The sequence below is a fragment of the Arachis hypogaea genome, chromosome 19 (assembly GCF_003086295.3).
Source record: "Arachis hypogaea cultivar Tifrunner chromosome 19, arahy.Tifrunner.gnm2.J5K5, whole genome shotgun sequence".
In the NCBI taxonomy this organism is placed as follows: Eukaryota; Viridiplantae; Streptophyta; class Magnoliopsida; order Fabales; family Fabaceae; genus Arachis; species Arachis hypogaea.
In genome coordinates this window covers 15,221,643-15,237,961 of record NC_092054.1, presented here as the reverse complement: position 1 = coordinate 15,237,961, position 16,319 = coordinate 15,221,643, and the positions used below count along the sequence as shown (strand labels likewise).

The following is a 16,319-nucleotide window of genomic DNA, read 5'->3' as shown; positions in this document are numbered from 1 at the left end:
AACTCAACTAAAAAATGGTATATAAAGTGTTATTTTTTAAAATTTCTTCATAAATATTTTAATTTTTGTTGTTGTTGTTGTTGAAATAATAAATTAAACATTTTAAGTAATAAGTCTTTAAAGCATAGAATAATAAATAAATAAATAAATCTCTTTCATTTTTCTATTTTTGGGATAAATCCAACTGTGAGGTCATTTTTAGAACACCAAGGGTGACATTAACAGTTGACAATAAAATACTACTCATCAATGATGAAGAGCCGTAAGATAGACTGATACGACATAAAATTTAAAAAATTATATCAGTATAAATTTTTCTAGCACGAAGTCAAAGTCATATTATCCGTATCTGACAACTGCGAAAATTATTTTTTCAAAAATATATCATCACCTGGTTTTTCAACATCCAAATTGATCATACAACTACCCAAATAAAATAATACAAGAGAGATCCAAAAAAGAAACTCGCAACCAAGCATCAAATAGAGTTGAGCACTTGAACCATATGAAATCATGTTTAGGAAGGCGAAAAGATGATAAAGACGTCTAAAACCTTTTTTTTTAAATATTTTTTAAATATTTTTTAATAATTAAAATTTAATATATATAATCGATTAAATTTATTATTTTTATTAAAATTAGATTAGATAAATTAATTTAATTAAAAATTAGTGAATTAAATTTTAAATTAGTTTAAATTAATATTATTTTTTTATAAAAAATGATTATAATATTTATATTATAAAAAATGACTAAAATTTTTTTATTATATATATTAATTTTAAAAATTTTAAATTTTAGTCTTTTACTTCTTTGCTGTTATAAGGTTACAATTTAGAATTTTAAAATTAATATATATAATAAAAATATTTTAGTTATTTTTTATAATAGAAATATTATAGTCATTTTTTATATAAAAAAATATTAATTTAGCTTGGTTCAAAATTTAATTTATTGATTTTTCAACTAAATTGATTTGTTCGATCTAATTTTAATAAAAATAATACAGTTTAATCGGTTATATATATTGAATTTTAATTATTAAAAAATATTTAAAAAAAAAAAGACGTTTTTGACATCTTTATTTAAATAGTTCCCTTAAAAAAATTCATTTAAAAAAATATTTGTATTGCTTTTTTTATATATATTTCAGCTGTATATTTTTTCAAATTATATTATGTATATTAAAAAAATTCACTACTAAATCAATTATTCGTGTAAAATATATATTAATTTTGACTACAATATTCAAAGTTTTAGGATTAGGATTTAGGATTTCAAAATTAATATATATAATAGAAGTATTTTAGTTATTTTTTATAATAGGAATATTATAGTCATTTTTTATATAAAAAAATATTAATTTAGCCCGATTTAAAATTTAATTTATTGATTTTTTGACTAAATTGATTTATTCGATCTAATTTTAATAAAAATAACACAGTTTAATCGGTTATATATATTAAATTTTAATTATTAAAAAATATCTTTAAAAAAAAAGACATTTTTGACATCTTTATCTGAGTAATTTTCTTAAAAAATTCATTTTAAAAAATATTTGTATTAATTTTTTTTATATATATTTCTGCTGTATATTTTTCAAATTATATTATGTATATTAAAAAAATTCACTACTAAATCAATTATTCGTGTAAAATATATATTAAAATATAAAATATATATTAAAAATATATAAAATAATATATATTTAATTTATCTATAAATATATAGTAATTAATTTAATATCTATTATTTTCTATATAAAAAACCTTTATATAGGAATATATGATATAATTGATAAACTTTCTACTACCTTCTTTTATTTTTTATCAATAACTTCTTAAGTATAAAATGGTGCATTTAACACCCGTATAGTTAGATTTGGTTTTCTAAAGGTTTTTAAAGAAGTATTTGTTTTTGTATTTTTTTGAAAAGCACATATCATTTTATTTTATATTTGATAAATTAAAAAGATAATGTATTTATATTTACAATAACTTTTAAATATTATGACTTTTAAAAATACTTAATAAAAATATTTAAAATTAATTTATTTTTATTAAAATTTAAAAATTTAATATAATTTTCTATATTAATAAATATTAAAATATACTTTTATATTTATTTTTATTAATATTTTAAATTTTAAAAATTATTTTATCAATACAATTATTATTAATTGTATTTGTTAAAAATTATTTTTTATTTAATTTAACGAACATTAATACTACCGCTTTTAAAGGTTTATTTGCATGTGCTAGATGCCTAGATTGGTAGATGAATCATATGGGCTAAAGGTTTGCATGCTTTTTAGAACACTTGAAGCATACTTTTTTGTTTACTTTAATTATAAGATTAATATTAGCAAGGACGGATTTAAACATTTTAATATGGAGAGGCTAAATTTTATATTAATTTTTAATTACTTTTTTATTATATAAAAATAATTTAAATATAATATATAATTATTAAATTGGTTTTATCCATATACAAAGAAAATAATAACCTTATAATTTGTTCGTAATTTTATTTTTGATATAATAATTCATTACATAAAAAGATAATAATATCAATAAGACAATAATATATTATAAAATTATAAAATATTAAATTTATAATGTGTTTAGTTAAAAAGTTATTACATATTTTATTAATTAAAATTAGTTCTTTTAGAAAAAAAAATAGACCATAAACTATTAATTATTTAAAAGGCACAATATTCTTATAGAATGTATAAAAGATATAAATATTAAAATAAAATGATAGCTAAAATTAAATAAATAATAAGATGGAAAATTAAAGTAAGTTTTTTTTTTCTTTTTAGAATGTAAGTTTAGAAGAAAAATGAATATTTTTATTAGGGTAAAGTATACTTTTTGTCTTTGAAGTTTGGCAAAAGTTTTAAAAATACCCCTAAATTTTATTTTGTTTCAATTTTGTCCCAAAAGTTTTCGATTTACATCAAATATACCATCGACGGCTAAATTTTCAAAAAAATTTAAGACTAATCTAATAATAATGCATGAAAATTATGCTTGATTTGCTTGTATTGAGGACTGTTCTTATAAAATTGTTGTTAAATTGGTCTTAAATTTTTTGAAAAATTAACCGTCAGGAATATATATATATATATATTTGATGCAAATCCAAAATTTTTGAAATAAAATTGATATAAAATAAAACTTAGAGGTATTTTTGAAATTTTAGTCAAATTTCAGGAAAAAAAAATATTTTATCCTATTTTTTATAATAAAAGAACATCTAAAATACATAAGGTGATTACTAAGATATAATTATATAAGTCAATATTAATATTCTATATAATATTTTGATACTACATGCATGATGTATGCCAATAACTCAACTAAAAAATGATATATAAAGTGTTATTTTTAAAAATTTCTTCATATTGTTGTTGTTGTTGAAATAATAAATTAAACATTTTAAGTAACAAGTCTTTAAAGCATAGAATAATAAATAAATAAATAAATAAATCTCTTTCATTTTTCTATTTTTGGGATAAATCCAACTCTGAGGTCATAATTGCCAATTTAGAACACTAAGGGCGACATTAACATTTGACAATAAAATACTACCCATCAATGATGCAGAGCCGTAAGATAGACTGATACAACATAAAATTAAAAAACTATCAATGTTAATTTAAGTTAATATATAAATTGACATATTTTGTAGCACGAAGTCAAAGTCATATTTATCCGTATCTGACAACTGAAAAATTTATTTTTTCAAAAATATATCATGACCTGGTTTTTCAACAATCAAATTGATCATACAACTACTCCCTAAATGACAATATTGGTGATAGTGAAAATATCGACCGTGATCTTGATACGAAATTGGAGCTTTTAATTATGATGGATAAGGGGGGCCACTATTCCTTTAGTCGTTCAAGATCAAGTTCTCGCCCATTGCGATGGGATCGCTGGGATGGAAGGGCCACCAACTTTGTTGGAAATAAACCAAATTTATTCTATATACATTCGAACTACTAAACTTTTCTAGAGCCCAAAACGAAACTCGCAACCAAGCATCAGATAGAGCTGCGCACTTGAACTATATGAAATCGTGTTTAGGAAAATTCATTCTGAAAAAAAAAATATTGGTATTACTTTTTTTATATATATTTCGGCTGTATATTTTTTCAAATCATATTATGCATATTAAAAAAATCTACTACTAGATTAGTTATTTATATAAATTATATATTAAAATATAAAATTATATTAAAAATATATAAAATAATATATATTTAATTTATATATAAATATGTAGTGATTAATTTAATATCTATTATTTTCTATATAAAAAACCTTTATATACGAATATACGATATAATTGATGATATACTTTCTACTACCGTCTTTTATTTTTTATCCATAACTTCTTAAGTATAAAATGGTGATTTAACACCCGTATAGTTAGATTTGGTTTTCTAAAGATTTTTAAAGAAGTATTTGTTTTTGTATTTTTTGAAAAGCACATGTCACTTTATTTTATGTTTGGTAAATTAAAAAATTAATATATTTATACTTACAATAACTTTTAAATATTATGGTGCTTTTGAAAATATTTAAAAAAAAATTTAATTAATTTATTTTTATCAAAATTTAAAAATTTAATATAATTCTATATATTAATAAATATTAAAATTTTTTCTTATATTTATTTTTATTAATATTTTTTAATTTTAAAAATTATTTTATTAATATAATTATTATTAATAATTATATTTATTAAAAATTATTTTTAATTTAATTTAACGAACATTCAATACTACAATTTTTAAAGGTTTGCATGTGCTAGATTGGTAGATGAATAGTATGTGTGCTAACATGCTTTTTAGAACACTTGAAGCATAATTTTTTGTTTACTTTAGTTATAAGATGAATATTAGCAAAGACGTATCTAAAAATTTTAATATAAAGAGGTCGAATTTGAAATTAATTTTTAATTATTTTTATTATATATTTTTATTATATATATATATATATATATATATATATATATATATATATATAATGTAAACATAATATGTAGTTATTGAATTGGTTTTATTTATATATAAAGAAAAGAATAATTTTATATTTTTTTGTAATTTTATTTTTGATATAATAATTACATATAAGAGATAACAATATCAACAATACATTATAAAAGTACAAAATACCAAAAATTATTTATAGTGTATTTAATTAAAAAATAATTACATATTTTATTAATTAACATTAGTTCTTTTAAAAATAAAAAAAAAACATAAATTATTAGTTACTTGAAAGGTATAATATCTTTATAGAATATATGCAAGATACAAAAATTAAAATAAAATGATAGTTAAAATTAAATAAGTAAGATGAAAAATTAAAGTAAGCTCTTTTTTTTTCTTTTAAGGATGTAAGTTTAGAAAAAAAATAAATATTTTTTACAAAAAAAGAACATCTAAGATATTCAATGTGATTACCAAAATATAATTATGTCGTAAGTCATTATGAATATTCTATATAATAATATAAATGTTAAATATATTAATATTAAAAGAACAAACAAATTTTTTAAAAATAAATATAAAGATGAGTATACAAAAGTAACTAGTTGAAAAGTATACAAAATTGAGGGTATGATACTAAATTGGTTAAGTAAAAAATATAAATAAATTAAATAATTGAGACATAAATTTATTATATAATAAAAAATAATACATATAAAATTATTCAATTACATAATATTTTTTATTTCCTTAAACATATATTTTATAAATAGGTATAATTATTTAAAATTTTGGGGTGGAGGCCACTACTCACTTTTTCTGTATCCGTCCCCAAATATTAGTATATTAACAAAAATACTAAAATTATCTTGAAAGATTATGTTGCTAACAAAATTATTAATGTGGAAGAAAAAATTTTCTCAGTACACCAAAAACTTGACTTTTCAAAGAAAAACTATTTTTTGGGATAAATTTAAAATTTTTCTTACATAAATAATTCTATAGCAACATAATCCCTCTTGAGTAATTTTAATATTTCGTTTTATTTTTATTAGATAAAACTAAAGATACTGCTTCAGGGATAGAGTTCATAGGATACTCGTGGGGTGAGGTAAACTTTGACTGGAGTCAACTTGGGCAAGGTTAGACCCAAGCCTTCTCTCATGTCAAGAGGTTCATCCATGGGAGAATCGAAGTCAAATGCTTGAAGGAAACGTGCAAGTGTGATGAGGCTCACTTGTGTTGCCAAAGAGGCTCCAGGGCAAACTCTTCTACCTAACCCAAATGGAAGGTATTCAAAGTGGTGATCTTCATCAACTTCTCCATTCCCATTAATAAACCTCTCTGGTGAAAACTTCTCTGGCTCTGACCAAATACTTGGATCTCTATGTAGCTTCCACACATTTCCGAAGACACGTGTCCCTTTTGGCACGTAATACCCGTTAATGTAACAATCTTCTCTTGCTTCATGGGGTAATAATAGAGGTCCACTCGGATATAACCTTAGAGTTTCTTTGAAAATTGCTTGTAAATAAACAAGATTTTTCATATCAGATGCCTCTACTTTTCTTTCCCTACCCACATGCACATCAATTTCCTCTTGTGCGCGCCTCAAAATTTGTTTGTCCTTCAACAATAAAGCTACCATCCATATCATTGTTGAGGATGTTGTGTCTGTCCCTGCCAATATCTGATTCTGCATTGAAGAAAAAAAAAATTATATAATTTTGACTTATTTTGTTACATTCATTGTGATACATGAATAATCTTGAGCATAATTATTATCATAATTATCAATATGGTTACCATAATTTGAGCTTTAATGATAGTGTCACGTGTATGGCCAGAATCAGGATCATCTTCAACCATGGAAAGCATAACATCAATAAAATCTTGTTTCTCGCTTGAGCTATTTACCATATTGCCCTTCATTTTATGCTCTTCAACCCAGCTTCCAAAAAGTGTGTCCAAATCTTTTGCAATTCTTTTCATGGATTTAAGAACTTTCCCTTCTATGCCAAACCATCGAACTAGAGGAATCACATCCGAAGGAACCAAACCCCCTTCAGATAAATGCATGACTTCTCTTATGAGCTTCACAACTCTTTGTGCTTCAACATCATCCACATCTTGCAAGTAACTAAAATATCTCTTTCCAGCTATAATCTTTGTCACTATATTAAAAGTCAACCGTTCCAACCATTCACTAATGACAACAACTTTAGCCGGCGAATTTCCTGCAGTATACAATAACAAATCCTTGATCAAAGTATCAATCTCGGATTCATATACATACCTCAATAATTCAACGCGGCGAGAGGAGAGTAGTTCAAGCATAGCTAGCTTCCTCTGTTTTGTCCAGAGGGAGCCATAAGGAGCGAACCCAACAGCGGCGTAGTTATAGCCAATGTATACACCCTGGCTAGACTTGGGGCGCGAGGCAAGAGCTTTGTCATTTATGGTGAAACATTCTTTGATTCCATCTTTGTTAGAGATCACAATAGCAGGGTATGATCCCAGACGGATTCGGAATATGGGACCGTACTTATCGGAGAAAGAAGCGAAGGTTCTTGCGAGTGGAGTTTTGGTTCCTAGTAAATGGAGGTGACCTATTAATGGGAATGCACCAGGTAGTTCTGGTGCTTGCAATTGCTTCTCACTTGATTTGTTCATAATCCTCCATATGTTATAGAGAAGGACCAAGGCTGAAGCTACAAGCATTACTGTTGGAAGAGAAAGGAAATCCATTATTTGTGGTCTAAGTTATGTGTAAGATTGAAGATTGGATCGTAAGATTTTGAGAAGTGTCCTGTTCCTTATATATTGGTCTCGTGGGAAACCATGGTTTAATTTTATAATTGTAATTTGGAGATAAGTATTATTTTGGTCTAAATTATTTCTAACTTTTTTTATTTAAATTTTTTAAATTATTTTTTGATTATTTTACCTTCACTTCACTAACTCTATCTTCATTTTTATGAGACCACATACTTTCATTCATTTTTTCCTTCTTCTTACTCCTCTTGTCGCTAATCTGGAGCACCCTTTTTTCTTCGATTTTGACATTCACTTCCTTGCCTCAGGTGTCTCCATCCAGTCGATGCGGGTGTTGACGATGACGGTGGTTTTGTTGGCAGAATTCGAGCGAGGAGTGGAGAATGCAGTTGAGGGAAAGTCCTAAAATAGGTCCTAGACGTCGAGAGAGAATTGGTCAAAGAAATTGGTGTTTCATTCCATTTTAAAAAAGTTTGGAATAAGCGATATTTTTTTTTTTGGTTTGAAGAAGCTTGGAATCATATTCTTTCCCTTTTTTAGTGACAGTTTTGAAAAACAGCGGCGATAATTTTAGCGATGGTAGAAGCAGAGGTAAATGAGGAGAAACAGATCTCAATTTTTCTTTTCTTCTTTTTCTCAATCTCTCTTTACAATGACCCAACCAGCGGTAGTAGCAGTGGATTCTCTCATTACTATTGTCTAACTCTCCCTTTCTCCTCTCTCGCGCTTCTTTCTTCTTCTTTTTCTCTCTCGTCATTTTATCTTTTTTGTCTCTATTCTAATTTTTTTTTATAAGTTTGGAAAACTCTAATTTAAATTGATGATGATCAAACATTATTAAAATAATTAGTTACAAAATTATTAATTTAGTTTTAATCCATATGTGCTAATTAAAATAATTTTGCTATGCAGATTTTTGCTGTTGGGCCGAAATATAGCAAGCCCATTGGGATAAATTTTTCAGCCTTGGTGTGAAATTGTTATGGCTGATTTATTATTATCCTTGTTGGGCCAGATTTGATATTTATTAGCCTAAATCAACTTTGATGGATAGATCCACTAGCTTGGTCCAAATTGAAAAAATGAGAACGAGAGATCCATGCATGTTTCCATGGATATCATATACATCTTTGGATGGATTTCAAATTATGTTTCATTGCACTTAATGCAAACATTGGAAATAGGAAAGAAAAAATGAAAAAATGATGTGATTGCCTTAAGTGTACTACACGCTTCTAGGCTTGGGGTTTCGAAACAATTAATTTATTTCATTTTCTTTTCTAGCTTCACTAAAAGCATTTCAAAGTCATCTCTCTTCTCTTTCTTCTTTCTTCTTCATTCGGTCATTTCACAGAAAAAGTATGGAAGCTATGGCAAGCTACCGAAGAGAAGAATAAGCAAGTAACAAGACTATTGTAATGATAGAAATAAAAAGAAAACAAAAAGTATGTTGTGGCTGAGATTTTCACCACAAATGATAAGATTTGGTAAAGAGATCTCAGCTTCTCCATACCAAAAATGGAAGAAGAAGATTTCAGTCAGAGAAAGAAGATCTCAGAGGCATGGCTCGTCTCTGCTCATCACAGAAGGTAGCTAGGAAGGCTACGTAAAGGAGGAAGCAAAAGTGGAGCAGAAGGAGCTATCATACATCAAGAAGCATCAAGGGCTAGGGATCCTTCTTGGAGTGTAAGTCAAGATAGATGGCTCGGATTGGTGAAGCTTGGTGTAAAGGGAAGACACAGAGGTAATTGCATGTTGGGTTTTACATTCAGTTTCCTCTCATTTCTCTCTGGCTGAACCAGTTTTACTTGAAGAAGAAGAAGTTTAGCTTGGTTAAATGGTTTCAACCGTGGAGGCTTCCCCTTCTATAAATAAGGGAGAACAGCCAGGGCTTGAAGCAAGGAGTGAGAGTGCAAGGCACAGAGTTCTCATAGCTACCTAAGCTAACAGAAGTTCTTCTCCGTCAATATTTTCTGTTTTTGTAATTTTCTGTTTAATTTTGTCTATCTTGAGTCTCATGAAAAAAAGTAAACAGTGAGGTTTGTAAGAAAAGCCATAGAGCGGAAAAAGGCAGAGAGTGCAAAATTAAAAGAAAAAGCCATAGATGTCCTTAGAGGTCTTTTGTACATCTGTGTTGTGTTTTATGATTCTGTGGAAATCCCCTTGCAAGTTGGGTTACCACTTAGCAATTGAAAGCTTGGCAGTGACCAAGTCAAGTTCAGGATTGGTGATTAGATTCTGGACTTGTCCCGGATTGGAAGGGTAGTTCCTAGGAAGAATTGGTGTATGTAATCATGATGATTATAGTGAAATTCCATCATTGTTGTGATGGAGACTGGATGTAGGCTACATTGCACTTGGCAGCTGAACCAGGATACTTCGTGGTGTAATTTTTTATCTCTCTTCTACTCCATTTCTGTTTCTGCTGCATAGAAGATAAAACTGAAAAATATCTCGTGCCGGGTTACGAGATAAAAAGAAAAAGTCTCGTGGCTGGGTACGAGACAAAAATTAAAAAGTCTCCAGAAATTATTTCAAAGACTAGCAAGTGTTACTAAGCGAAAAAGGGGCTAAGATTCAACCCCTCTCTTCTCTTAGCCACTAAAAATTCATCAATTGGTATCAGAGCTTGGTCTCAAAGAGATCAAGCTTTGCAGCTTGGAAAAAAGATCCAGATTGCAGAAAACAGTGGCTCAAACCTGGTGTCTTACAACCTGACAGAAGGACAGTCAAGCAACAGACCTCCTCTTTTTAATGGGAAAAACTATACCTATTGAAAGGAGAGAATGAAGATCTTTGTGCAAGCAGTAGACTACAGGCTCTAGAAGATTATCTTGGAGGGTCCTCAATTTTCAACCACCACAAGTGCTGAAGGAATAGTCTCTCTTAAGCCCAAAGCAACCTGGACCGAAGAAGACAAAAAGAAGGTGGAACTCAATGCCAAGGCTGTCAACTTTCTCAACTGTGCTATCAGCTTCGAGAAATACCGACGGGTATCACGATGCACAACGGCAAAGGAAATCTGGGACAAACTTCAAATCACTCATGAAGGAACCACCATAGTAAAGAAAACCAGGATAGACATGTTGAACAGAGAATATGAAATGTTCTCAATGAAGGATGGAGAATCAATAAATGAAATGTTTGAAAGATTCAACATCATCATTGTTGGCTTGGATGCTATGGGAATTACATATCCTGATTCTGTGCTTGTGAGGAGAGTCCTAATATGTCTTACTAAAGAGTGGGAAACAAAAGCTTTAATCATATCTGAGAGTAGTGGTCTAGATTCTATGACATGTGATGACTTGAGAGGAAACCTACTTGCTTTTGAAAACACTTATTTGAAAAAGGATTCAAAAAAGAAAGGAATTGCTTTTGCATCTGTTACTAACCCCATAGATGATGAATCCAGTGATAATTCCTCTGAAAATGAATTTGTGTTGTTTGCCAAAAAATTCAGGAAAATGGTGAAGTTCAAGGAGAGAAGTAAGGGAAGCAGCTCTAAGAAATAAAAAAAAAGATCTCAGCAAGGTGATATGTTACAACTGCAAAGAAACTGGGCATTTCAAATCAGATTGCCCTAAGTTGAAGAAAGAAGAGAAGCCAAAGAAGGGAAAGAAGAAAGGTCTGATGGCCTCTTGGGAGGACTTGGAAAACGATTCAGAAGATGATGAAGAATCCGAAACCAAGTCTCAACCATGTCTTATGGCAGACCACATTGAACAGGTATGCCTAGCATCCAAGTGGAAGGACAATAGTGGTATATGGACATCGGATGCTCTAGGCATATGACCGGAAAGACAACCTTCTTCATAAATAGTGGCCGTTGGAAAAGTTGGTAAAAGTTTCTCATCTTGTATAAATGATGTTCTTCTTGTAAATGGTTTGAAACACAATTTACTTAGTGTAAGCCAATTGTGTGATCTAGGATATGAAGTTATTTTTAGAAAGTTTGTGTGCTTAGTTATTTGTGAAAAATCTGGGGATATTTTGTTTGAGGCTAAAAGGTGCAATAATGTGTATGGATTGACTCTTGAAGACTTAAAAGATCAAAGAGTAACATGTCTCACCTCTCTTGAATATGAAAAATGGTTTTGGCATAGAAAATTGGGTCATGCTAGCATATACCAAATTTCTAAGCTAGTCAAGAAAAATTTGGTTAGAAGAATTCCAAATATCAAATTTGATAAGGATCTTACTTGTGATGCTTGCCAGTTAGGCAAACAAGTAAAATCCTCTTTAAAACCAAAAGATGGAATTTCAACCAAGAGACTTTTAGAGATGTTACATATTGATCTTTTTGGTCCAACAAGAACTCAAAGTTTAGGAGGTAAACACTATGGTCTAGTGGTGGTGGATGATTACTCTAGATTTGGTTGGATACTTTTTCTTGCTCATAAAAATGATGCTTTTCATTCTTTCTCAACCATTTGCAAAAAAATTCAGAATGAAAAGGATTTAAAAGTTGCCCATTTGAGAAGTGATCACGGAAAAGAATTTGAAAACCAAGACTTTGAAAAATTTTGTGATGATTTTTAAATTGCTCATAACTTTTCATGCCCTAGAATCCCCCAACAAAATGGGGTAGTTGAGAGAAGGAATAGAAGCCTTCAAGAAATGACTAGGGCTATGTTATGTAAAAATGAGATTCCAAAATTTCTATGGGCTGAAGCTGTAAATACAAATTGTTACATTTTGAATAAGACCATTATTAGAAAAGGGTTAAAGAAAAATCCTTATGAGCTATGGAAAGGAACTCCTCCTAATCTTAAGTATTTCCATGTTTTTGGATGCAAAATGCTTTGTACTTAACAATAAAGAAAACCTTGGTAAATCTGATCCAAAATCATATGAGGAGATGTTTGTTGGATACTCCACCACTAGCAAGACTTATAGAATTTACCTCAAAGACCATAGGACCATAGAGGAATCCATACATGTTTCTTTTTGTGATTCTAATTCAATTTCCAGTACTGTGATAGAAAATGATTCAGATTGTGAAGATGCTGTCAATAAGGAAACCAGTAAAAAAAATCCCAAGTCTGTTCAAAATGAAGAATCTGTCCGTCCAGTTTTGTCTCGTCAGGATAGAGGAGACATTTTTGTTTTGTCTCCTGAGCCAGCAAGAGAATCTAGAACAGAACAACCCACTGAAGCTCATCAAAGCTCAACACCACTTCGGAAACCAAGAGAATGGAAGTCCATGAGGGGTTATCCTCACGACTTTATCATTGGTGATCCCTCACAAGGTGTAACAACAAGATCCTCATCCAAAAGGCAAACCGAACCAAGCAATCTTACTCTCTTGTCACAAATAGAGCCTAATAATGTAAAGCAAGCTCTTGAAGATCCTTCTTGGGTCAAAGCCATGCAAGAAAAGCTAGCTCAATTCGACAAGAATGAAGTTTGGTTATTAGTACCTCATCCGGATGGTAAGAAGGTAACGCGTACTAAGTGGGTTTTCAAAAATAAACTAGGTGAGGATGGAAAAGTTGTTTGTAACAAGGCTAGATTAGTGGCCCAAGGTTACAATCAAGAAGAGTGTATAGATTTTGATGAGTCTTTTGCTCTGGTAGCTAGAATGGAAGCAATTAGGTTGCTTCTTGCCTATGCTGCCCATAAGGGTTTTAAAATATTTCAAATGGATGTCAAATGTGTTTTCCTTAATGGCTTTATTGATAGAGAAGTGTTTGTAGTACAACCCCCGACTTTGAAGATAAAGAATTTCCAAACCATGTTTTCAAACTCTCAAAGGCCCTTTATGGCCTTAGGCAAGCTCCAAGAGCTTGGTATGAAAGGCTTAGTGCCTTCTTGTTGGAAAATCAATTTCAAAGGGGTACCACCAACACTACTTTATTTATAAAAGCATCTAATGATGATATTCTCCTAGTTCAAGTTTATGTGGATGACATTGTGTTTGGGTCGGCCAATGAGTCCTTATGTGTAGAGTTTGAAAAACTCATGACTAGTGAGTTTGAAATGAGTTTAGTGGGAGAGCTAACATTCTTTCTTGGCCTCCAAATTAAACAAACTCCTAGTGGCACTTTCATTTACCAAGGAAAGTATGCAAAAGAACTAATCAAGAAATTTGGCCTAGAAAATTTCAAACCAATGGGAACACCAATGCATCCAAACACTAAACTTGAAAAGGATGATGATGGCAAAGATGTGGATGAAACAAGGTATAGAGGAATGATAGGATCTCTCATGTACCTTACCTCCTCTAGACCGGATATAGTTCAAAGTGTGGGTGTATGTTTAAGATTTCAATCTCACCCAAAAGAAAAAGAATCCAATCTTTTGGCCGTTAAATGCATCATTAGATACATTAAGGGAACTAGTAATTGTGGCTTATGGTATCCAAAATCTGATGATTTTTGTGCAGTAGGGTTTTGTGATGCAGATTATGCGGGAGATAGAGTGGATAGAAGAAGTACATCCGGCATGTGTTGCTTCCTTGGAAGCTCACTCAACATGTGGTCAAGCAAAAAACAAGCCACTGTAGTTCTATCCACAGCTGAAGCTGAATATATTTCTGTATCTGCATGTTGTTCACAATTAATTTGGTTAAAGCCTCAATTGGAAGATTATAAATTAAAAATCAATAGTATACCCTTATTTTGTGACAATATGAGTGCTATAAACATTTCTAAGAACCCTGTTCTGCACTCAAGAACCAAGCACATTGAAATCAAATATCATTTTATTAGAGAGCATATGTAAAAGGGTACTACTGATATTTAATTTGTTAAATCTGAAGACCAACTTGCTGAGATTTTTACAAAACCCCTCTATGAAGATAGATTCTACTCTTTGAGAAAAAGTTTGGGAATGATAGATTTAAGCTCTATTGATAATTTGTGAAATTTTTTTATTCTGTTGGTTTTGTCTCGTAGGAAAGCAGGAGACAAATTTCAGGATGTATTGAACATGATACAGGGGGAAATTGCGCTGACATTAATTATCTTGGGCCCCACCAAATCTCTTTGACCTTACTCTGATCCGTTTTGAGTTCCTTTTTGTGTTAATCACATTTTTTTTTGAAGTTGTCTTATCAAATCTTGTTGGAAGAAGTTATTGTCAAATTAAATCTTTTCTCTTCCCTCATCCCTTGATTCTAGGAGCCAAACTTTCAGTTTTTAAAATAAAAAGGAAACTTTCCCTGGTTAATAACCACGCCTTAATGGGTAATAACTACTCCACTTATCTCTCAAATTAGCATTTAATGCTTCCCTAACCTCTCACATCTCTCCACTCACTTCGGTTCTCTCTTCACCTTCCCCACTCCACTTCTCCATTTTTAATATCATGAAAAAGAAAATTGCTCCAAGGAAAAGTGAACGAATTCTTCTCTTCAAAAAATTCTCCACCCCTCAAACCCACACTCATATACATATTCATTCTACATCTTCATCATCTCTCTCACCATCATCCAAGCAAACGGACACCATGAGAAGAAAGGTGATAGCAACGAAGACTTCATCAAGAAAAAGAAGGAACCTGTGGTTGAAGAGGAAGAGGAGTCTCACACCTCACCACCTCCCTCACCACCGAAGAAGGCAACCCTTGGACAAAGTTCACAGAAGACCAAAAGCTTTGTGTTACACAACACGAGGGAACTAGCCAATCTGGAATAATTGAAATTCAAAAATAAATTCAACAAATCTTATTCATACTTTGATCCAGCTAGATTCAATTCGTGTGCCTCCTATGAGTTCCACAAGGAAGTATTGGAGAAACGTCACTTGTGTGTCTCATACCTAGTGAATCTGGATTCACTTGCAGCCAAAGGAATCAACTTCTCTCCTCTGTTTGAGAATCTGAAATGGACCCCTCTGCTCCATATTCAAAAACCCGTTTACCCAGGATTGGTACGAGAATTTTATGCTAATATGAGGCTGATCGATGGTACCATTCATTCCTACGTAAAGTGAGTATATATGACTCTGAACTCGGAGACAATCAGCGCTGCCCTAGGCTACACTGATGAGGGACCAAGAGCGTACATGTCTGAAAAATGGGACTCTCAGGTTGGAGTCACATACAAGATTGCCCTGCAACAAATTTGTGAGAACTTGTCTGGCTTGGATGGCACCATCCTTACTCACAAGGCCCTCGGTCACGAAAACTCATTGCTGCACAGAATCATTACTCATATTCTGACTCCACAGAGTGGCTCACAACAGAGTAACTGTTTCTGACTCTCTTGTGCTTTTTGCTATTGTTACTTCCTCTTCTGTTTCTTTTGCATACCTTATGATAAGGCATATGTGGGAACCTGTTAAAAGTACCAAAAGGCAAACCTTCCCTATGGCATGTTTCTCACCAGTATTTTTGAATATTTTAAAGTTAATCTAACAAATGAAGCTGTAGAGAATAAGGTCTCAATCATTAAGGGAGGAGGAGTTTCAAGTACAATGAAAAGCACCAAAGGAAAAAAGTCAATGCCCTCTGACAGTGACCTAAAGAGCCGACCGGTCGAGCCATCCAAAGTAACAGAGTCAATAAGAGAAGTACTCACTGAGTTTTTGAA

The 16,319-nt window shown here is 30.4% G+C and overlaps 1 protein-coding gene across 1 annotated transcript; it reads right to left on the bottom strand.

Annotated features, from left to right (window-relative positions):
• Positions 1-5,671: 5,671 nt before the first annotated feature.
• LOC112779726 (cytochrome P450 CYP82J17) lies at positions 5,672-8,466 on the bottom strand. The gene is made up of 2 exons (XM_025824059.3): positions 6,815-8,466; positions 5,672-6,704 (listed from the first exon to the last, which is right to left on the bottom strand). The coding sequence occupies exons 1-2, from the start codon at positions 7,754-7,756 to the stop codon at positions 6,084-6,086; spliced, it is 1,563 nt and encodes a 520-aa protein (XP_025679844.1). The 5' UTR covers positions 7,757-8,466; the 3' UTR covers positions 5,672-6,083.
• Positions 8,467-16,319: the final 7,853 nt, after the last annotated feature.

Bases quoted from the DNA above. Each gene is read 5' to 3' on its own strand.
- LOC112779726 (XM_025824059.3), bottom strand. From the start codon at position 7,756: ATGGATTTCCTTTCTCTTCCAACAGTAATGCTTGTAGCTTCAGCCTTG. The intron at 6,705-6,814 runs GTAACCATATTG...TCTTCAATGCAG, and splicing joins TCATTAAAGCTCAAATTATG to AATCAGATATTGGCAGGGAC.